At 40.5% G+C, this 22243-nt stretch overlaps 2 protein-coding genes and 1 long non-coding RNA gene across 4 annotated transcripts; 2 read left to right on the forward strand and 1 right to left on the reverse strand.

Moving 5' to 3' along the window:
- The first annotated feature begins 1219 nt into the window (after window positions 1–1219).
- On the forward strand, window positions 1220–16095 carry LOC125983496 (uncharacterized). Its single transcript, XR_011088357.1, has 2 exons — window positions 1220–1360; window positions 15620–16095. It is a non-coding gene; the product is annotated as an uncharacterized lncRNA (long non-coding RNA).
- On the reverse strand, window positions 1669–15250 carry LOC125983482 (uncharacterized). The gene is made up of 9 exons (XM_068653333.1): window positions 13408–15250; window positions 13028–13184; window positions 12548–12737; window positions 12314–12418; window positions 11503–11607; window positions 10692–10796; window positions 9881–9985; window positions 8981–9085; window positions 1669–1674 (listed from the first exon to the last, which is right to left on the reverse strand). The coding sequence occupies exons 3-9, from the start codon at window positions 12662–12664 to the stop codon at window positions 1669–1671; spliced, it is 648 nt and encodes a 215-aa protein (XP_068509434.1). The 5' UTR covers window positions 12665–12737; window positions 13028–13184; window positions 13408–15250.
- Window positions 16096–16158: 63 nt separating the features above from the next.
- Window positions 16159–20028, forward strand: LOC125983473 (general transcription factor II-I repeat domain-containing protein 2-like). 2 transcript variants are annotated; one of them, XR_007486724.2, is made up of 2 exons: window positions 16159–17186; window positions 19360–20028. XR_007486724.2 is itself a non-coding variant. In XM_049744690.2 (2 exons), the coding sequence occupies exon 1, from the start codon at window positions 16319–16321 to the stop codon at window positions 18125–18127; it is 1809 nt and encodes a 602-aa protein (XP_049600647.1). In that variant the 5' UTR covers window positions 16159–16318; the 3' UTR covers window positions 18128–18131; window positions 19360–20028. The 2 variants fall into 2 exon arrangements, 1 of the variants encoding a protein (XP_049600647.1); XM_049744690.2 differs by having other exon boundaries at window positions 16159–18131.
- Window positions 20029–22243: the final 2215 nt, after the last annotated feature.

The following is a 22243-nucleotide window of genomic DNA, read 5'->3' on the forward strand; positions in this document are numbered from 1 at the left end:
AAACAGGATCCTGGCGTACTTTCCTGGGGTGTCCAGGTGTTGCAGGATGTAGTGCAGTCCCATGTTGACCGCATCATCCACCGACCTGTTTGCCCGGTAGGCAAACTGGAGGGGGTCCAGCAGGGGGCCCGTGACATCCTTCAGGTGGTTCAGCTCACATAATTCCGTGCAAAATGACAAAATTGAAAGAATGATGAATGGGCGGTGTGCGACAGTGGGCGAAGTGGATGTATGTGCAAGAATGGTTTACAGGAAGGACACTTGAAGATAAAAACGGTAGAGGTGCCAGAGGAAGAGCGACAGGAAGAAAACAACCAAGAACCCGGCCAAAGGTGATCGCCAAGGCCGAAAGACGGGATGGAAAACAACAGCCCCCACACACACTGAATCACCCATAATCAGCACCCACCCCCACGGAACCAGCTCTCACCGAAGCAGCATCCACTCCCATGTAATCAAACTCTCCTGTGAACTTGCCACACCCCCTGACTCAGCACCCATCAAACTCGGCCCACACTGGCATGTGCAACTGAATATAAGCTGACCAAAGAACCTTGAACGTTGGCTTTTCTGAATGGAGACTTTCTGCTCTTGAGCATGGTCGCACGAAAGGCCCAGCGCTGTATTGTACTTTCCTGAAAACAGAGCTTTTTTAACAAGAATTGTGATTGAACTTAACCAACCTGTGTAAATCTAAATTTTGTTTCGGTATCTTAGCCTTTCCTAAAACTGAAGAAACAAAACGAGCATGCGGTGAGTAAATTGGATAACAGGTGATTGGCTATGGCTTTTGCTGTGAGACGCGGATAGCGCGCTTCCCAAATTGTAGACCAAAAATCCAACAGTTGGATGTATTTTTTTTTTTTGTTAACGTTGATTTCTCCGACTGCCCATAAAGGCACCACCACGATCAGTTAGTGCAGTGGTTCTCAAATGGGGGTAAGCGTACCCCTGGGGGTACGTGGAGGTACGCCAGGGTACGGAAGAGTACGGAAGAGGATTATGGCCAGTGAAGAAAAAAAAAACGAGGGGTGACAGGATTCTGACTTTTTTTCTCAGAATTCTGACTTTATTCTCAGAATTCTGACTTTAAAGTCAGAATTCCCACTTTAAAGTGAGAATTCTGAGAATAAAGTCAGAATTCTCACTTTAAAGTCAGATTTCCCAATTTCTGACTTTAAACTCAGAATTCTGACTTTATTCTCAGAATTCTGACTTTAAATTCCCAATTTCTGACTGGCGGAGGGAAAGTCAGCGTGGTGTGGTTTTGACCAGAGAGGACATTATGTCGTCAACGAGTGACTTTTTGCGTGCCGGAGGATTGCCGGAGGAGATCATTTCACTCTTGGAGGAGCAGGGGGTGAGTAAATAAAGCATTGTGTTCATTTTGGTGACTGTTGCGTATATAACTGTCTCCGCGTAGCATGTAGCTCCGTTGCTAATTGATAGCTCTTGACGGGATGCGCCGCATTTACACGTAAAGAAGCATTATGCGTATTTTTGTACATTCAATAGTCAGTTTTATTAAACCGAGCAGGGGGTGAGTAAATAAGGCATTATGTTTATTTTGGTGACTGTTGCGTATATAACTGGCTCCGTGTAGCATGTAGCTCCGTTGCTAATTGATAGCTCTTGACGAAATGCGCCGCATTTACACGTAAAGAAGCATTATGCCTATTTTTGTACATTCAGTAGACAGTTTCATTAAACCGATGACGGAATGTACGATTTTATACACACACACACACACACACACACACACACACACACACACACACACATCCTTGTTAACCTCCCTCTGCAGGACCCAACTTAGTTTACCGAGTTCTGGGGTCCACCCTTTCTAGTGGTCCAAGAACTATGAAAAAAATCAGGCAAGTCCCAAAAAAAATCTTGTTACTAAAAATCACTTTCAATAAACACAATTTGAAACTTTTTTTTTCATGTCAGTTTTTCAGTCATATCTGGGGCCTGTTTCTAACATTCCGGCTTTGCGGGGTCCACCTTTACACACATGAGATTTTTAGTCAGTTATGGGGATCGCTTTTAATATTTCAACCTTATGAGGTCTACCTATACACACATTATTTTTTTAGCCAGTTATGGAGCTTGCTGTTAAGATTTAAGACTTGTTAGGTCTGCCTTTATAAAGAGGATCTATCAAGTTCAACCCCAACCCTAATCTAACCCAAACATGCATTTGTGTGGACTTAATCATTTGAGAAAACCTAAAAATTTTGTTAGTGTTATTAATACTTTCATCTGGCTAAATATACTAGATATACATTGAAATGTGCATTCTAAAATACATTCTGAAGTCTTTATTCAGATTCTGGTCCATTTTCCTTGGTCACAGTCTTAATATTCTTCAATTTGTTCAGTCATATTGGTACATTTTAAAATATTTAAATTCTGCATTTTAGCTAACTATAAAGTACACAGGATTTACAAGTAATAATTGTCTTGAGTCAAAATTTTAAATGGACACATTACAAATGTAGCCAATGAATAAAGGAACTTATTTAATCTAACATTTACGAACAGGAGAAGTGGAGCATAAAAAAAATCACAAACAAATAGTGAACAAATGGTGAAACAGGACCAGCCATGTGTTTCTATCTCTGTTAAGGGAAGCTGTTTCACTCATATTTTCTCCTCATGGTGGTTATTCTCTTTTTGACAAAGTACTTAACAGCTCGGTGCTTGTGGTTCTGCAGCAATGCATCTCTCGCAGTCAAGCTTACCAGGAACCTGATTTGTCAATATATACTTCCTTGAATGTTTATTTACTGCAGCACATTCCTCTGGGGTCCAGCTTCTTTTCACAACTTTTCCGTTACCTAAGGGCATAGGAAGAGCACTTTTTAGTTTACAACTTAATTAGAACAAAATTGCATAAAGAATACATTCACTTTATGTACAATTATCCGACAATATAATTCAAATGAGATATTTTATAACGTCAACTATCTTTGTCAACAGTGATGAGCCTACAATAGACATAAGTAAATCAGTTAATATCTGAGATATTAATCCGGTCATTTAAGTTGCTAGGTGGTCTTCAGTGTCAGCTGTTTTGATATTAACAAAATTAAAAATAGATGCACAAAAGGGTAACATTAGAATGCCCCCAGTTTTGGTGGTGGGGGAAAGAGGTCTCTCATTTTCTTGACTACTTTTAAGCAGTTTTGCATTTGACCAGAATGTCACTGCTGGTAGATGAAGCAATTCCTGGACCCTACAGAGGTTGCACAGGCAGTCAAACTCCACCATGGCAGCACATTGGGATGCACCATTTCTCTGACAAAACCATTAAGAACAGATACAAGTTGTTGCAAAATCAGGGAAAATAAAAAATAAAAATCAGAGAAAAACTTTTTTCAGACAGTGTTTTACATGTATGGGGAATTTGCTTTGATAACGTGCTACACATGGACAAACAAAGATGATAAAAGTAAATTTGGAAATATATAGTGTGTAAAAAATTAAATGCAAGCTGTATAAGAATGGTATCTGCCTTGGTGTGACAATGTGTGAATTTGCATATTCACTAATAGGTTAATCTAGAGCAATTTTTCTTTCTCTCTTTTGAGGTAAATGTGTCATGTATACATTACCCCTATTTAAAAATAGATGTAAACAAACATCTCACATATAATCAAGGTTAGCAATGACCTGTAACTCACATGAGAAAGGATGGGTCAATTTTCATTTTATGACAAAGTTCAAAAGTTTAGACCTTACATGTCTAAGAAGAAAAGTCAAGTGGTGTTTAATATATCTTGCTTGGGTCATCTAAATCTTAGTAAGCAGCATATGTGAGGATAATTAGATACTGATACAGTAGTAACAATTGGGCAATTTAAAAGCAACTGTGATAAAGTTATATATTGAAAAGGATTACTCTAAACTCACCTCCCTTTTTGGCAGACTTTTCATTACTTGGGCCACGAGATGCGGAGGTACAAGAGGTCACTTCTATCACTTCTGGGATCAGCCCATCTGAAATGACGATTTTTTAAGTACAGAAAAAAAACACAGTATAGCAATATTCTAAAACAAAAATTAACTGCACCTGTATAAGAATGCTTGGTCAAATTTAATTATACTCTTGTTTTGAGCAGATTGATTTGCAGAGGTACAGAGCAGTCCTTTTGGGAATCATTGTCAGTATCATCACTGTCTGAGTAGTCCACTTTGAGAAACTCCTTTGATAATTGATAGCTCTATGGAGGGAATTAAAAGAAATGTGTTGTTAGTTTCTGCAAGATACTCTTATATGCTGTATTAATATAAAGACTAGAATTTCTTTGCTCAAAATAATTAAAATTTCTGTCCAATATCTTAACTGGTAGACGACCGGTGCTGTACACATCCTCTGAAATATGCCAAAACCTTATATCACAGGAAATTTTACATATAAAACATGGAAAAGGCTCCAAAATTTACAACAAAGAAGCCACAAGAAACCATATTTCAGAAATCTGTTATGTGTGTGTGAATGATTGGCTTGGTTGGAATAACCATGACAACCTTAGATCCATACGGAGGGCCCCACAAGTAGCCATCAGAAATCTGTTATGTGTGTGTGAATGATTGGCTTGGTTGGACACCCATGGGCGCATGTTTCAACAATCCATCTATAGGTGTGTGTGCCACTGGTTCGTTTGGGCTCTATGAGGAGAACCACTAAAACCGTGTGATCCAATGGTTGGCTGAATGCTGTTTAAGGTACCTTCTGACTAAAGAACAGCTTTCCAACTAAAAGCTGTAAACTAAGAGAACAAGAAAAGGTCTACAAAGTTTATTTCTTACAACAAAGTCGCACTGAATGTTACCTGTTGGCTGGCATCTTGTTTGATGTTATCATCAGGGTCAGAGTCCTGCCAAGTTCTGGCTGGTTCAGGCAGCGCACCATCAACAGGAGCCTGAGAGCCTGTCACCTGGAATTAAAACCACAAATAACTTACCAACATCATACAGACACCACAAATGACAGACTCAAGACCTGTATAGTTAAATCATGTGAAGTTAGTCCCCGAAACCAAACAAGCTTTTCTAACTAAAGTGTTCCAGTCAGTTCTGGATGTCTAATCAGGTCCTATAACAGCATCTTTATGGATGTAGTGGAGCATCCTTCAGCATGACACTTTAGCCGTTTTGCTGTTGAGGATGTGTGGAACTATAGCTGTAATATAATCAGCCTCCATAATGTCCATAACCAAAATATGATCTAAAAACATGAGACAACCTTCGATCCATACGCAGGGCCCCACAAGTAGCCATCAGAAATCTGTTATTATGTGTGTGTGAATGATTGGCTTGGTTGGAATAACCAAGACAACTTTCGATCCATGCGGAGGGCCCCACAAGTAGCCATCAGAAATCTTTTATGTGTGTGTGAATGATTGGCTTGGTTGGACACCCATGGGCGCATGTTTCAAATATCCATGTATAGGTGTGTGTGCCACTGGTTCGTTTGGGCTCTATGAGGAGAACCACTAAAACCGTGTGATCCAATGGTTGGCTGAATGCTGTTTAAGGTACCTTCTGACTAAAGAACAGCTTTCCAACTAAAAACTGTAAACTAAGAGAACAAGAAAAGGTCTACAAAGTTTATTTCTTACAACAAAGTCTAACTGAATGTTACCTGTTGGCTGGCATCTTGTTTGATGTTATCATCAGGGTCAGAGTCCTGCCAAGTTCTGGCTGGTTCAGGCAACAGGAGCCTGAGAGCCTGTCACCTGGAATTAAAACCACAAATAACTTACCAACATCATACAGACACCACAAATGACAGACTCAAGACCTGTATAGTTAAATCATGTGAAGTTAGTCCCCAAAACCAAACAAGCTTTTCTAACTAAAGTGTTCCAGTCAGACCTGATGTCTAATCAGGTCCTATAACAGCATCTTTATGGATGTAGTGGAGCATCCTTCAGCATGACACTTTAGCCGTTTAGCTGTTGAGGATGTGTGGAACTATAGCTGTAATATAATCAGCCTCCATAATGTCCATAACCAAAATATGATCTAAAAACATGAGGCAACCTTCGATCCATACGGAGGGCCCCACAAGTAGCCATCAGAAATCTGTTATTGTGCGTGTGTGAATGATTGGCTTGGTTGGAATAACCAAGACAACTTTAGATCCATACGGAGGGCCCCACAAGTAGCCATCAGAAATCTGTTATGTGTGTGTGAATGATTGGCTTGGTTGGACACCCATGGGCGCATGTTTCAACAATCCTTCTATAGGTGTGTGTGCCACTGGTTCGTTTGGGCTCTATGAGGAGAACCACTAAAACCGTGTGATCCAATGGTTGGCTGAATGCTGTTTAAGGTACCTTCTGACTAAAGAACAGCTTTCCAACTAAAAGCTGTAAACTAAGAGAACAAGAAAAGGTCTACAAAGTTTATTTCTTACAACAAAGTCTAACTGAATGTTACCTGTTGGCTGGCATCTTGTTTGATGTTATCATCAGGGTCAGAGTCCTGCCAAGTTCTGGCTGGTTCAGGCAGCGCACCGTCAACAGGAGCCTGAGAGCCTGTCACCTGGAATTAAAACCACAAATAACTTACCAACATCATACAGACACCACAAATGACAGACTCAAGACCTGTATAGTTAAATCATGTGAAGTTAGTCCCCAAAACCAAACAAGCTTTTCTAACTAAAGTGTTCCAGTCAGTTCTGGATGTCTAATCAGGTCCTATAACAGCATCTTTATGGATGTAGTGGAGCATCCTTGAGCATGACACTTTAGCCGTTTAACTGTTGAGGATGTGTGGAACTATAGCTGTAATATAATCAGCCTCCATAATGTCCATAACCAAAATATGATCTAAAAACATGAGACAACCTTCGATCCATACGGAGGGCCCCACAAGTAGCTATCAGAAATCTGTTATTATGTGTGTGTGAATGATTGGCTTGGTTGGAATAACCAAGACAACTTTAGATCCATACGGAGGGCCCCACAAGTAGCCATCAGAAATCTGTTATTATGTGTGTGTGAATGATTGGCTTGGTTGGAATAACCAAGACAACTTTCGATCCATGCGGAGGGCCCCACAAGTAGCCATCAGAAATCTGTTATGTGTGTGTGAATGATTGGCTTGGTTGGACACCCATGGGCGCATGTTTCAAATATCCATGTATAGGTGTGTGTGCCACTGGTTCGTTTGGGCTCTATGAGGAGAACCACTAAAACCGTGTGATCCAATGGTTGGCTGAATGCTGTTTAAGGTACCTTCTGACTAAAGAACAGCTTTCCAACTAAAAACTGTAAACTAAGAGAACAAGAAAAGGTCTACAAAGTTTATTTCTTACAACAAAGTCTAACTGAATGTTACCTGTTGGCTGGCATCTTGTTTGATGTTATCATCAGGGTCAGAGTCCTGCCAAGTTCTGGCTGGTTCAGGCAGCGCACCGTCAACAGGAGCCTGAGAGCCTGTCACCTGGAATTAAAACCACAAATAACTTACCAACATCATACAGACACCACAAATGACAGACTCGAGACCTGTATAGTTAAATCATGTGAAGTTAGTCCCCAAAACCAAACAAGCTTTTCTAACTAAAGTGTTCCAGTCAGCCCTGATGTCTAATCAGGTCCTATAACAGCATCTTTATGGATGTAGTGGAGCATCCTTCAGCATGACACTTTAGCCGTTTTGCTGTTGAGGATGTGTGGAACTATAGCTGTAATATAATCAGCCTCCATAATGTCCATAACCAAAATATGATCTAAAAACATGAGGCAACCTTTGATCCATACGGAGGGCCCCACAAGTAGCCATCAGAAATCTGTTATTGTGTGTGTGTGAATGATTGGCTTGGTTGGAATAACCAAGACAACTTTAGATCCATACGGAGGGCCCCACAAGTAGCCATCACAAATCTGTTATGTGTGTGTGAATGATTGGCTTGGTTGGACACCCATGGGCGCATGTTTCAACAATCCTTCTATAGGTGTGTGTGCCGCTGGTTCGTTTGGGCTCTATGAGGAGAACCACTAAAACCGTGTGATCCAATGGTTGGCTGAATGCTGTTTAAGGTACCTTCTGACTAAAGAACAGCTTTCCAACTAAAAGCTGTAAACTAAGAGAACAAGAAAAGGTCTACAAAGTTTATTTCTTACAACAAAGTCTAACTGAATGTTACCTGTTGGCTGGCATCTTGTTTGATGTTATCATCAGGGTCAGAGTCCTGCCAAGTTCTGGCTGGTTCAGGCAGCGCACCCTCAACAGGAGCCTGAGAGCCTGTTACCTGGAATTAAAACCACAAATAACTTACCAACATCATACAGACACCACAAATGACAGACTCGAGACCTGTATAGTTAAATCATGTGAAGTTAGTCCCCAAAACCAAACAAGCTTTTCTAACTAAAGTGTTCCAGTCAGCCCTGATGTCTAATCAGGTCCTATAACAGCATCTTTATGGATGTAGTGGAGCATCCTTCAGCATGACACTTTAGCCGTTTTGCTGTTGAGGATGTGTGGAACTATAGCTGTAATATAATCAGCCTCCATAATGTCCATAACCAAAATATGATCTAAAAACATGAGACAACTTTCGATCCATACGGAGGGCCCCACAAGTAGCCATCAGAAATCTGTTATTGTGTGTGTGTGAATGATTGGCTTGGTTGGAATAACCAAGACAACTTTAGATCCATACGGAGGGCCCCACAAGTAGCCATCAGAAATCTGTTATGTGTGTGTGAATGATTGGCTTGGTTGGACACCCATGGGCGCATGTTTCAACAATCCTTGTATAGGTGTGTGTGTGCCACTGGTTCGTTTGGGCTCTATGAGGAGAACCACTAAAACCATGTGATCCAATGGTTGGCTGAAGGCTGTTTAAGGTACTTTCTGACTAAAGAACAGCTTTCCAACTAAAAGCTGTAAACTAAGAGAACAAGAAAAGGTCTACAAAGTTTATTTCTTACAACAAAGTCTAACTGAATGTTACCTGTTGGCTGGCATCTTGTTTGATGTTATCATCAGGGTCAGAATCCTGCCAAGTTCTGGCTGGTTCAGGCAGAGCACCGTCAACAGGAGCCTGAGAGCCTGTCACCTGGAATTAAAACCACAAATAACTTACCAACATCATACAGACACCACAAATGACAGACTCAAGACCTGTATAGTTAAATCATGTGAAGTTAGTCCCCAAAACCAAACAAGCTTTTCTAACTAAAGTGTTCCAGTCAGACCTGATGTCTAATCAGGTCCTATAACAGCATCTTTATGGATGTAGTGGAGCATCCTTCAGCATGACATTTTAGCCGTTTTGCTGTTGAGGATGTGTGGAACTATAGCTGTAATATAATCAGCCTCCATAATGTCCATAACCAAAATATGATCTAAAAACATGAGACAACTTTTGATCCATACGGAGGGCCCCACAAGTAGCCATCAGAAATCTGTTAGTGTGTGTGTGAATGATTGGCTTGGTTGGAATAACCAAGACAACTTTAGATCCATACGGAGGGCCCCACAAGTAGCCATCAGAAATCTGTTGTGTGTGTGTGAATGATTGGCTTGGTTGGAATAACCAAGACAACTTTAGATCCATACGGAGGGCCCCACAAGTAGCCATCAGAAATCTGTTATGTGTGTGTGAATGATTGGCTTGGTTGGACACCCATGGGCGCATGTTTCAACAATCCTTCTATAGGTGTGTGTGCCACTGGTTCGTTTGGGCTCTATGAGGAGAACCACTAAAACCGTGTGATCCAATGGTTGGCTGAATGCTGTTTAAGGTACCTTCTGACTAAAGAACAGCTTTCCAACTAAAAGCTGTAAACTAAGAGAACAAGAAAAGGTCTACAAAGTTTATTTCTTACAACAAAGTCTAAATGAATGTTACCTGTTGGCTGGCATCTTGTTTGATGTTATCATCAGGGTCAGAGTCCTGCCAAGTTCTGGCTGGTTCAGGCAGCGCACCGTCAACAGGAGCCTGAGAGCCTGTCACCTGGAATTAAAACCACAAATAACTTACCAACATCATACAGACACCACAAATGACATACTCAAGACCTGTATAGTTAAATCATGTGAAGTTAGTCCCCAAAACCAAACAAGCTTTTCTAACTAAAGTGTTCCAGTCAGCCCTGATGTCTAATCAGGTCCTATAACAGCATCTTTATGGATGTAGTGGAGCATCCTTCAGCATGACACTTCAGCCGTTTAGCTGTTGAGGATGTGTGGAACTATAGCTGTAATATAATCAGCCTCCATAATGTCCATAACCAAAATATGATCTAAAAACATGAGGCAACCTTTGATCCATACGGAGGGCCCCACAAGTAGCCATCAGAAATCTGTTATTGTGCGTGTGTGAATGATTGGCTTGGTTGGAATAACCAAGACAACTTTAGATCCATACGGAGGGCCCCACAAGTAGCCATCAGAAATCTGTTATGTGTGTGTGAATGATTGGCTTGGTTGGACACCCATGGGCGCATGTTTCAACAATCCTTCTATAGGTGCGTGTGCCACTGGTTCGTTTGGGCTCTATGAGGAGAACCACTAAAACCGTGTGATCCAATGGTTGGCTGAATGCTGTTTAAGGTACCTTCTGACTAAAGAACAGCTTTCCAACTAAAAGCTGTAAACTAAGAGAACAAGAAAAGGTCTACAAAGTTTATTTCTTACAACAAAGTCTAACTGAATGTTACCTGTTGGCTGGCATCTTGTTTGATGTTATCATCAGGGTCAGAGTCCTGCCAAGTTCTGGCTGGTTCAGGCAGCGCACCGTCAACAGGAGCCTGAGAGCCTGTCACCTGGAATTAAAACCACAAATAACTTACCAACATCATACAGACACCACAAATGACAGACTCAAGACCTGTATAGTTAAATCATGTGAAGTTAGTCCCCAAAACCAAACAAGCTTTTCTAACTAAAGTGTTCCAGTCAGACCTGATGTCTAATCAGGTCCTATAACAGCATCTTTATGGATGTAGTGGAGCATCCTTCAGCATGACACTTTAGCCGTTTTGCTGTTGAGGACGTGTGGAACTATAGCTGTAATATAATCAGCCTCCATAATGTCCATAACCAAAATATGATCTAAAAACATGAGACAACTTTCGATCCATACGGAGGGCCCCACAAGTAGCCATCAGAAATCTGTTATTGTGTGTGTGTGAATGATTGGCTTGGTTGGAATAACCAAGACAACTTTAGATCCATACGGAGGGCCCCACAAGTAGCCATCAGAAATCTGTTGTGTGTGTGTGAATGATTGGCTTGGTTGGACACCCATGGGCGCATGTTTTAACAATCCTTCTATAGGTGTGTGTGCCACTGGTTCGTTTGGGCTCTATGAGGAGAATCACTAAAACCGTGTGATCCAATGGTTGGCTGAATGCTGTTTAAGGTACCTTCTGACTAAAGAACAGCTTTCCAACTAAAAGCTGTAAACTAAGAGAACAGGAAAAGGTCTACAAAGTTGATTTCTTACAACAAAGTCTAACTGAATGTTACCTGTTGGCTGGCATCTTGTTTGATGTTATCATCAGGGTCAGAGTCCTGCCAAGTTCTGGCTGGTTCAGGCAGAGCACCGTCAACAGGAGCCTGAGAGCCTGTCACCTGGAATTAAAACCACAAATAACTTACCAACATCATACAGACACCACAAATGACAGACTCAAGACCTGTATAGTTAAATCATGTGAAGTTAGTCCCCAAAACCAAACAAGCTTTTCTAACTAAAGTGTTCCAGTCAGACCTGATGTCTAATCAGGTCCTATAACAGCATCTTTATGGATGTAGTGGAGCATCCTTCAGCATGACACTTTAGTCGTTTTGCTGTTGAGGATGTGTGGAACTATAGCTGTAATATAATCAGCCTCCATAATGTCCATAACCAAAATATGATCTAAAAACATGAGACAACTTTCGATCCATACGGAGAGCCCCACAAGTAGCCATCAGAAATCTGTTATTGTGTGTGTGTGAATGATTGGCTTGGTTGGAATAACCAAGACAACTTTAGATCCATACGGAGGGCCCCACAAGTAGCCATCAGAAATCTGTTATGTGTGTGTGAATGATTGGCTTGGTTGGACACCCATGGGCGCATGTTTCAACAATCCTTCTATAGGTGTGTGTGCCACTGGTTCGTTTGGGCTCTATGAGGAGAACCACTAAAACCATGTGATCCAATGGTTGGCTGAATGCTGTTTAAGGTACCTTCTGACTAAAGAACAGCTTTCCAACTAAAAGCTGTAAACTAAGAGAACAAGAAAAGGTCTACAAAGTTTATTTCTTACAACAAAGTCTAACTGAATGTTACCTGTTGGCTGGCATCTTGTTTGATGTTATCATCAGGGCCAGAGTCCTGCCAAGTTCTGGCTGGTTCAGGCAGCGCACCGTCAACAGGAGCCTGAGAGCCTGTCACCTGGAATCAAAACCACAAATAACTTACCAACATCATACTGAGAGTAATTCAAATAAAAGAGACAAAAATCTTCCTTTTTTTAATAACAAATTAATATTCCAACTTGCATACTTGATCTTACTGACTTACTTTTTCACGCCATGGCCATTTAGAATCACCATAGTTGTAATTGATTTCAGTTCCCATTTCTATGTTTTTGATGGCAAAAAGGCACAAATGGGGCTCGTCATTTACTATTTTTTTCATGGTGCAGTTTGGAGACTTGTGGTTGTCATTCACTAATCTTCCAAGAGAGCCATCCTCTGTTGATGCATCAATACTAGGAAAGAAAAAACAGAAATCAAACATTTTGTATCATATAACTAGTTTTTTAGTAAAATAAAAGTTGGCTTACAGAAATAAAAACTTGCAACATTTCAACAGAAAAGTTGAGAGGGAAACAATGTCTTTTTGAACGTCATAGCACTAAATAAAAAAAATTGTTAATGCCACAATCCTGATGTGTTATTGAAATATTGCTTCTGAGTGACTCACTAATTTAGGGTATTTTATTCCAGTCTCTTTCTAGAGTTCATAATTATTGTATAGAAAATATTTGGATATACATACCACCAGTAATGATTCTGCCATTCAAAGTCAAAGAGAAATGTACTCTCCTTTTCAGAGTACTTGCTTGTTTGGCATTTTTCTACTGACAGAAGTTGACCCCTGTATTATAAGATGAACTCTCCTTGTTCAAAGTGCTGGGTAGCAAACACGCCTCTTCCTGCAAGGACATTTTATATAAAACCATTGGTTATGAGAAAATATTTCTTTAAGATACACCTTTAACCAAATAATTGTGGTGTTATCTTACAATTTTAATACTAAGTTCTCGCTTAGAAACAGAAATACAACAACCAATCTGAATTTGATTGTTTTTTGTGTTGTTTTATAAAATAAATAAATATATACTTAATGGATAAATGGTCTAAAAAGGAGTTTATTACCTTTTTGATCATCAATAAATCTTTCCACTAGTTCAGGTTTGTCCTTTGAGGATTAAATGTAAAAGGCTGCTTCATCAGCAGGCTTTTTTCTTGCTTTCCTTTTGGACATTTCTGGCTCTAAAAAATAATTCAAAACATGGCAGAGAGAACTTTAACAAGCACTCTATATTAATTTTAAAAGATTTGTAATCATCCACTGTATAAAGACTGAAGGAATAAGCCTGGCCTGAGAACTAACAGAACAAGAGTGATTAAAGAAAGAATATTTTTCAGAAAATACTGATATATTAATGAAAATGTTTGTCGGTTTGAAGCTGAGCTTTGTTACTTTTAACTAGTCACAGTTCCAACCAGGTGCTGCATCCAAAGAAAAGTTATTTCAATAGTTTTACCAGTATAACTCGTTATACTTTTCAGGAGCTACCAACTCGTTTTTATTATGTTTGTGTTTGAAAAGTGAACGTAGCATCCTGATTAGCGGTAGCTAATTAGCCAATAAGCTAGTTTCCGGATAGTTTTATTTGCGTCAGAATGCTTGTGTTATTTAAAGAAAGCATTCTTACATGATAGAAAACCACCGAGAAATACAGAAGACATGCAGATATATCATAACACTGAGCACACACGTGTTTGACGAGTTTTGAAGTGGTTTCGGCAATTACGGCCAGAGTCCGGTTCTGGGCTTAGCAATTATGAAACATTAGCACATCGAAATCATCCTGAATATAACACGGATCAATTATACATTCTGTCGTTCTCTTTTACACCATTGTTTTTAAAACCACTGCAAGCTAAGATGAATAACAAGTTAAAAAGCCGGACTGTCTGAGGGGAAAACGTTACGCCATCCGAGTGACAATATACCGAATCCGAAGCCATAATCATTGCATATAAACCCCTCGGGGTCTGGACAAAAAGCATTTCTACATCAGTTTCTTGTACTTAGTATTTACATGCAGTTGATTTACTCACCGTGTATGTTGTGTTTCGTTATGAGCAGCGTGTCTTCGTCGCGGAGCAGTCTCAGTCTGGCGGCGTCACACGTGGCGAAGTGACGTTAAGCTGGTGGTTTTAGCCGCATGAAGCTAACACATGCAATACCTGCTGATTTAACTAATATGTAAACTGATGGTAAAGAATAAATTACTATTTATTTATACCTTTATTTTTATGTTTAGAACATGAAAAATGCACGAGATGCTGATTTAACTAATATGTAAACTGATGGTAAAGAATAAATTACTATTTATTTATACCTTTATTTTTATGTTTAGAACATGAAAAATGCACGAGACAGTTTTTAAAATAAGCCTAATAGAATGAGCGTATTTTTATAAAGCAAGTGTAATGAATATTAAATAACGTAGATAAATTGCAATTGTAATGCAGGAATTTTATGTTTACAGTATTATTTTAGCTGCTATGGTTACTAAAATAATAATTACCTGGTTTAAATCTACAGGAAATAGCATTTTATTTTCTTAATCAACACTCGGATCACGAGGTGCCCTGATTGGTTGAATCACACACACTTCCGGTAGTGTGTATACTTGCAATACCACTTGCCATGGTCGGGGGGCCGCTACTGAGCACACACACTTCACACACACAATTCTCAACATTGCGACCATGAGGGGTAAGTGAAAAAAATTCGTGAGGCATGTTGTTAGAGCATTTCAAGCTGTTTTAGAGTGGTTTCCCGAGTGGGGTCCATGATTTTGGACCCCACAACGACACAGGGCCCCACTTTGTTGGTGGGCTCCCTGTCTTCGGACCCCCCATACTAATAAAAACAAGTACACACACACACACACACACACACACACACACACACACACACACACACACGTCACACGTCATGGCAACGTCACAAAGCGTAAAACACCGCGACTCGCGGCATAAATGTGGCCGGCTGCAATATCATTGAACCTTAAATTTAACTCAATACACTGATCACACTGTTGTTTAAGAGTAGTGATTCTACGTGCCACAATTCAAGGTTACATCATTTTAAGTATAATCATACACACACGCACGTCTTTATTTACTCACTGGATGAGACTTGTTTAGTGAAGTTACACCTGACATTGTAAGTGAGAACATTATTTTTAAAAACAACTTTCTACAATAAGCATACTGTCATAAAGTCATTTTTTCAAAATGCCCACTGTTGTGTTTGACAAATTGTAATTGTTTTTACTTTGTTGTGCAGATAAAGTGACTGATGGAGGGTGCAACTCAACCTGTGCCTGAAAAGCCGGATTTGGATGACTTAATCAAGCTATGCTTTAGACTTGCATTCAGCAACAAGGAAATACTTGCAGTTTTAGCACATAATGCTCAGACTATTATAAGTATTCGGACTCTGAAGAGAACTTGTAAAAGACTTGGTCTGTTCCGAAGAAAGAATCAGTCCGACCTGGGAGATGTGTTGGCTTTTGTCCAGCATGAAATCCTGACTTGTGGCCAGATGCAAGGTTATCGCTGGCTTCATCTACGTGCGATTCAAAAAGGATTTGTTGTCTCACAAGATACAATAAGACAAATTATAAAATTGGTTGACCCAGTTGGCGTGGAATTAAGAAGAGCACGACGCCTTAGAAGACGCCAGTACAGCTGTCGAGGCCCAAATGCTCTTTGGCACATGGATGGCTATGATAAATTAAAACCCTATGGGATTTGCATCAATGGTTGTATTGATGGGTTTAGCCCAGGTATGGGCAAACTACGACCCGCTTCATCTATAGTAAAAACCTCCTTTTTTTTTTTTTCCTTTGCCTGCAATGCCCACGTTTCCCCGATAGATGGCGCACTCAAAACACATTGACCGTTGTTGGAGTGGCGCGTATTTCTCTTTATTTCACTTTAATTTTCACTTCATTTCACGTCACCATTAAGTCCTTCTGTAAAAATGAGCGCACCAAAGAGAAGGAAAATGGACAGCGAATGCCGAGTGTTTAATAAGGAGTGGACATCAAAATACTTCTTCACTGAAGTCCGATCAACGGCTGTATGTCTGATATGCCAAGAAGCTGTTGCGGTTTTCAAAGAGTACAATATCAGCCCTCACTTTGCCACAAAGCATGCAAACTATGCTAGCAAGCAGTCAACACAAGAACGGGCAGCTACTGCTCAGAGGTTGGCAGCTAATTTACAGAGTCAACAGAAGTTTTTTCACCGACAAACTGCAATTCAAGAGTCAAGTACCAAGGCAAGTTATTTGTTGGCATTCAAATTAGCAAAGGCTAGTAAGCCTTTCTCCGAAGGCGAGTTTTTGAAAGAGTGCATGGTAGAGACAGCAGGTCTCTTGTGTCCGGAGAGCAAAGCCAAGTTTGAAAAAATAAGTTTAGCACGCAGGACAGTGACTCGCCGCGTGGAACTGATTGACAAAGATATAGTCAGCGAGTTAAACAAAAAGGCGGAGTCCTTTAAGTTATATTCACTAGCACTGGATGAAAGTAACGACATAAAAGACACTGCTCAGCTCCTAATTTTTATCCGAGGGATTAACGACAGTTTTGAGATAACGGAGGAGCTTTTGAGCATGGAATCACTGAAAGGGAAAACGCGAGGAGAGGACTTATATAAACAGGTGTCTGCTGTCATCGAGAGAATGAAGCTACCTTGGAGTAAACTTACCAATGTCACCACGGATGGATCGCCAAATTTAACTGGAAAAAACATCGGGCTGCTGAAAAGAATCCAGGATAAAGTGAAAGAAGAAAACCCTGACCAGGATGATGTTTTACTGCACTGCATCATTCATCAGGAATCTCTGTGTAAGTCTGTATTGCATCTTAATCACGTCGTGGATCCAGTTGTAAAACTTGTTAACTTCATACAAGCAAGGGGACTTAATCATCGTCAGTTCATTACGTTCCTGGAAGAAACTAATGCAGATCACCAGGACCTACTTTACCACTCTCGCGTCCGCTGGTTAAGTTTGGGGAAAGTGTTTCAACGAGTCTGGGAGCTCAAAGACGAGATTTGCTCATTTTTAAATTTAATGGGGAAATCCGAAGAATTTCCCGAGCTGAGCGACACAAACTGGCTTTGTGACTTTGCGTTTGCTGTGGACATATTTTCACACATGAATGAGCTGAACGAAAAGCTACAGGGGAAAGATCAGTTGGCGCACGACATGTACACAAATGTGAGAGCCTTCAAATCCAAGCTGGTTTTATTCTCCAGGCAAATGTCAAACAAATCTTTCGCACATTTCCCCACACTAGTCGTGCAGAAAGAGGCCGCCCTAAATGCGAAGAAATACTGCAAATCACTGGACGATCTGCACAGAGAATTTTGCCGTCGGTTCTGTGATTTTGAAAAAATTGACAAGTCACTTCAACTGGTGTCCTGTCCCCTGTCACAAGACCCCGAATCAGCACCGCAGGAGCTGCAATTGGAACTGATCGATCTTCAGTCTGACTCCGTCTTAAAGGAGAAGTTCAAGTCTCTTAAACTGAATGACTTTTACGCTTCACTTAAAGAGACCGCGTATCCAAACCTCCGGAGGTCGGCGCGGAAGATGCTGGTGTTGTTTGGCTCGACCTACGTGTGTGAGCAGACGTTTAGCGTCATGAAAATCAACAAAGCCCATCACAGATCCAAGTTAACTGACCAACACCTCAGATCTGTCCTGAGAATTGCCATAACAAAACTAACTCCAGACTTTGATGCACTGGCAAAAAAGGGAGACCAACAACACTGTTCCCACTGAAATAGTGAGTTTTTCTGCTGTGTTATGAAAAAATGCATATGGAAAGTTTGGAAGTGCGTCTTTTAATTAAGACCAATGCGCATTTACGCACAGCAGCGGTACAGTAGCTTAATTAACGCCGCACATCGCTCTTAATTTAAATTTAAATTTTCAGCTGCAGGTAGGATATTTAATACAGCCTATGTCTGTGTGCTTGGCAACGATACACATGTACTGTTTGCACGTGAAGGCGAGGGCGTCCGTGGCGAGTTTGTAGAGCGCGCGGTCAGGACAATCCATCCATGATTTTGCGGAGTTTAACACAAGTAGTATTTCGTTGTGTAATAATATGTTTTGAATGTTGAAAGTGATTCCATTTTTCAATAAATGTTGATTTCTTTAACTTTGCACCTTCGATTGAAACTTATTAAAAACAGACGCAATCTTGATAAATCACAGTGCGTATGTTATTTTGATCTATTTACATTTCCTCCTCACAGTATCTGCGAAATAGTATGTAAATGCCATATCTTGCATATTCCTTGAGACTAATTTATTAATTGATAAGGGCTATTTTTCACATTTGAAAGACAGCTAATAAATTGGGTTGTAGTGTTCTTACTGTGCTATGAGGTTTGCACACACTACATTTAATGCTTTAGTATATCCGGCCCAAACACTCCCTCCAAATGCACCTGGCCCGGCCCCTCAGTCAAATTTTAAAACCAATGTGGCCCGCGAGTCAAAAAGTTTGCCCACCCCTGGTTTAGCCGGTATGTGTTATGGGCAGAGGCCTATACCACAAACAATGATCCTAAGGTGATTGCAAGTTATTTCATCAAAACAGTTTCGCGCATTGGTGGATGTCCAGAGAGGATCCGTGCAGACAGGGGCACAGAAAATGGTTGGGTTGAACAGATGCAAGTGTTTTTGCGACAAAACCACTCTGACAATTTTGCTGGGGAGAAAAGTTTTCTTTACGGGAGAAGTACTGCCAATCAGCGCATTGAAGGGTGGTGGTCCATCCTTCGCAAACAGAGCGCACAGTTCTGGATTAATTTATTTAAAACTTTTCAGGAGGATGGTTACTACACAGGAGATTTTCTGGATAAAAGTCTTATCCAGTTCTGCTTTTTTAATCTTGTGCATGTAAAATATTTTATCTCCCCATCATGTTTTTGAATTTGAAATGAATAAATGAGTAGTAAAAAATAACAAGTACTTAAATACTTAACTATGCTGCTCTTGTGCAGGATGAGCTGGATGAAGTTGTGAACACATGGAACTCACACAAAATAAGACCAAGGTCGAATGGTGATACAGCTTCAGGCCGGCCAGTCGTCATGTATTCATTCCCTGCCATGCACAGTGCCGAGGATCGACTGAAACCCACTGGAATGCAAGATATCACTGCATGTATGGAAGAGTGCACTCCAAAATGCCAGTTTCCTTGCGATGAAACTGTATTTGAACTGTGTTGTCTGCTAATGGAGGAAAATGAATGGCACGCTCCATCAGATCCATTGCATGCAAGTGACTTGTATCTTATGTTGAGAGAGGAATTACTGAAGATTGTTTGACAAGCGTATTGATGTAATGAACATATAAACTCCTCAGAAAATAATTTTTCAGATTTTTTTTAATCTGTAGTCTGTATACTCAGTTACTGTTTTTTTTAGTCTTACAATGCCTTCTTGACCTTTAAATATTCCTTAATGACCCAAACTTTCCAGAATAATTCATTGCAGAATTGAAACTTTTTTTAACAATGCTTACCTGATCTATGGTTATTCTTTTCCATTTGTGACTAACAAAAACAAAGATGTTAGATTTTGCTTGAAATGTCCTGAAATTGACTGCTTAAATATGTATTAAGTATTAATGTATTACTTGTATATTAAAAATTGTGTCTTTTCATAGAAGGCATCTGTACAACATTATAATACTTTATTTTTATATACCAACATTCAGGTGCAGTCAGGAAATACATAGTGGATTAAGAGTGAGTTTATTGAATGCAATAAAATATTACTACTGTTTTTTACAGAAGCATTCACTTAATACTATGTAGCTGCTGAAAACAACCATCCAATGGTTAATGGTTATCCGTCGTTTTAATAAAGCCCTAGGATTTTTATATAACTGGAACATAGTACCAAATGCAAGCTGTTTCTATAGAATTCTAAAAACAGTTAAGGAACGAATACAAAGTTTGTTTCTATTTGACCAATAAGAACAGTGAACAAAATATGTTGTGTTGATGCAACTTACAACGGATAATTATGTTATGGTTATTGACAGAATTAAAAATATCCATGACTCAGATATTGCTTTCGAGAACTGCATTGAATTCTGATCGGAAGTCTGGGAAATTTTCATAGCTGTCAGCAATGTACAAAACATTTCCACACGTGTGCCCCACTGGTCTTCTACTAAACTCTGTCATTTGTTGAAACTCTACAAGGATGGTGTCGGTGACAATAAGATCAGATCCTGTGCAAAACCGGAGAAATTTCTGAAGCTTGAGTTCATCCAACTCTCTGATGAACCTTTTCAGATGATTTACCACTTCTTTCTGCTTTGAGGTTAAATCATTTGGAAATTTTAGCAGTTGGCAGACCTTTTTGGAAGTAGGTTGCAAATCAGAGCACAACTTGTTAAGTGCGTCAGGACTTATGAAGTCATGGTGAAAAGTAACCTCCCTCCAGCAGTCAATAACAAACATGGGCTTTTGGACAAGCTCTTTGTGCGCTATTTCCTGCAGTATTGTGGGAAAGGTTTCAGGTGTGATTCTCTTTCTACACCCATAGCTGTCAAGAACTTCCACAAGATCATCTTGGTCCACGTCTAAAAAGTCCTTCATTGCGTCCATCAAAACGTCACGCTCCTGGCTGCTCACAAACTGCAGAAAGTGGGCCCTTGGATCACTGTAGACACAGTTGAAAAGCACTTGCTCGAGGAAAGGAAATGCAAGTTTGTTTGGGAAATAGCAACAATATTGGTAACCTTTTATAAGTATTCTCCCAACTGCTTTCCACTTTGCTGCAGAAAAATCATGACGGATAAATGGCACTTTAATTGATGTACCAAGGGTGCATCGGTCATAGAATTCCTGCCAGAAACAGGTGAGAACATCTCTCAGTACTCCAGACCCAACACCTGCTTCTTCTCTATCATCTGGGAGTATGCGTTTCACACTGAGTGGTTTGTTCAATATTTCTTCTTTACAGAATGCGCTTATCATATCATTCAATCTGTCAGTGGAGTGGACAGTTATAGTCAACACATCCTGTGGATCAGGTAGATTGAGGGGCATAGCAGGACCATCGTAGATCATTGTGACTTCTGTATCTTCCTCTGTGTCATATGTGGGACCAAAGGTAATTTCTGAATCAACAGAAATGTTAAATGGCTGGTAGACTTCATTTGAATAAACAGAGACCGTGTCACTTTCCGCGGCATTGTATTCACTGCCATTGGCTGACGTAACTTCCTCGTGTGTGTGGACATCATCTTGGTTGTCTTTTGGTCTTGTTGCAATGTAAAAACGCAACAATGTTAGCTTTGCAGCCTCGTACATATAGCCGATGGAATGGCAGGTGTCATCAGTGAGGCAGTTTTGTTTGAAATCCCAAACCTCTAACTCAAAGTCCAATTGTGATCCTTTGGGAGAAATTCCATCCGGGAAAAATACCGTATTTGCCGGTGTATTGGTCGACCTTTTTCGATCCAAAATCGACCGAAAAAAATCGAACTCGACTTATACACCGAGTCATAAAATTTAACTTCGTATTCATCGCTTCAAATGTGATGGTAACCAAGGCCGTTTCTCGTGCATCTCATTGTGCATTGCACTTAGAAAATTTGAACCGGGCGGCATGCGCGAGTGCGCGGCCCGCTGGAAGTTGAATGAGGCGCCGCGATCTCCTCCGCGGTGCTTATAAACAGCCGATCCGCTCGGCGGGGGCTATTTTCGGCCACTTGGCGCGAGCGCACGGCCTCCCGGATGTGCCGGGCGGGTGCGCGAGCTCGCCGGCCGCTGGAAGTCCAATGAGGCGACGCGATCTCCTCCGCGGTGCTTATAAACAGCCGATCCGCTCGGCGGGGGCTATTTTCGGCCACTTGGCGCGTGCGCAC

This window comes from Syngnathus scovelli, chromosome 16, assembly GCF_024217435.2.
Source record: "Syngnathus scovelli strain Florida chromosome 16, RoL_Ssco_1.2, whole genome shotgun sequence".
Taxonomy (NCBI): domain Eukaryota; kingdom Metazoa; phylum Chordata; class Actinopteri; order Syngnathiformes; family Syngnathidae; genus Syngnathus; species Syngnathus scovelli.

What these genes read in the sequence shown, in the direction of transcription:
- LOC125983482 (XM_068653333.1), bottom strand. Translation starts at nt 12,664, where the DNA reads ATGAAAAAAATAGTAAATGACGAGCCCCATTTGTGCCTTTTTGCCATC. An exon ending in AATGGCCATGGCGTGAAAAA is followed by an intron (nt 12,419 to 12,547) that starts GTAAGTCAGTAA and finishes TTTTGATTCCAG; the next exon opens with GTGACAGGCTCTCAGGCTCC. An exon ending in AACAAGATGCCAGCCAACAG is followed by an intron (nt 9,086 to 9,880) that starts GTAACATTCATT and finishes TTTTAATTCCAG; the next exon opens with GTGACAGGCTCTCAGGCTCC.
- LOC125983473 (XM_049744690.2), top strand. Translation starts at nt 16,319, where the DNA reads ATGAGCGCACCAAAGAGAAGGAAAATGGACAGCGAATGCCGAGTGTTT.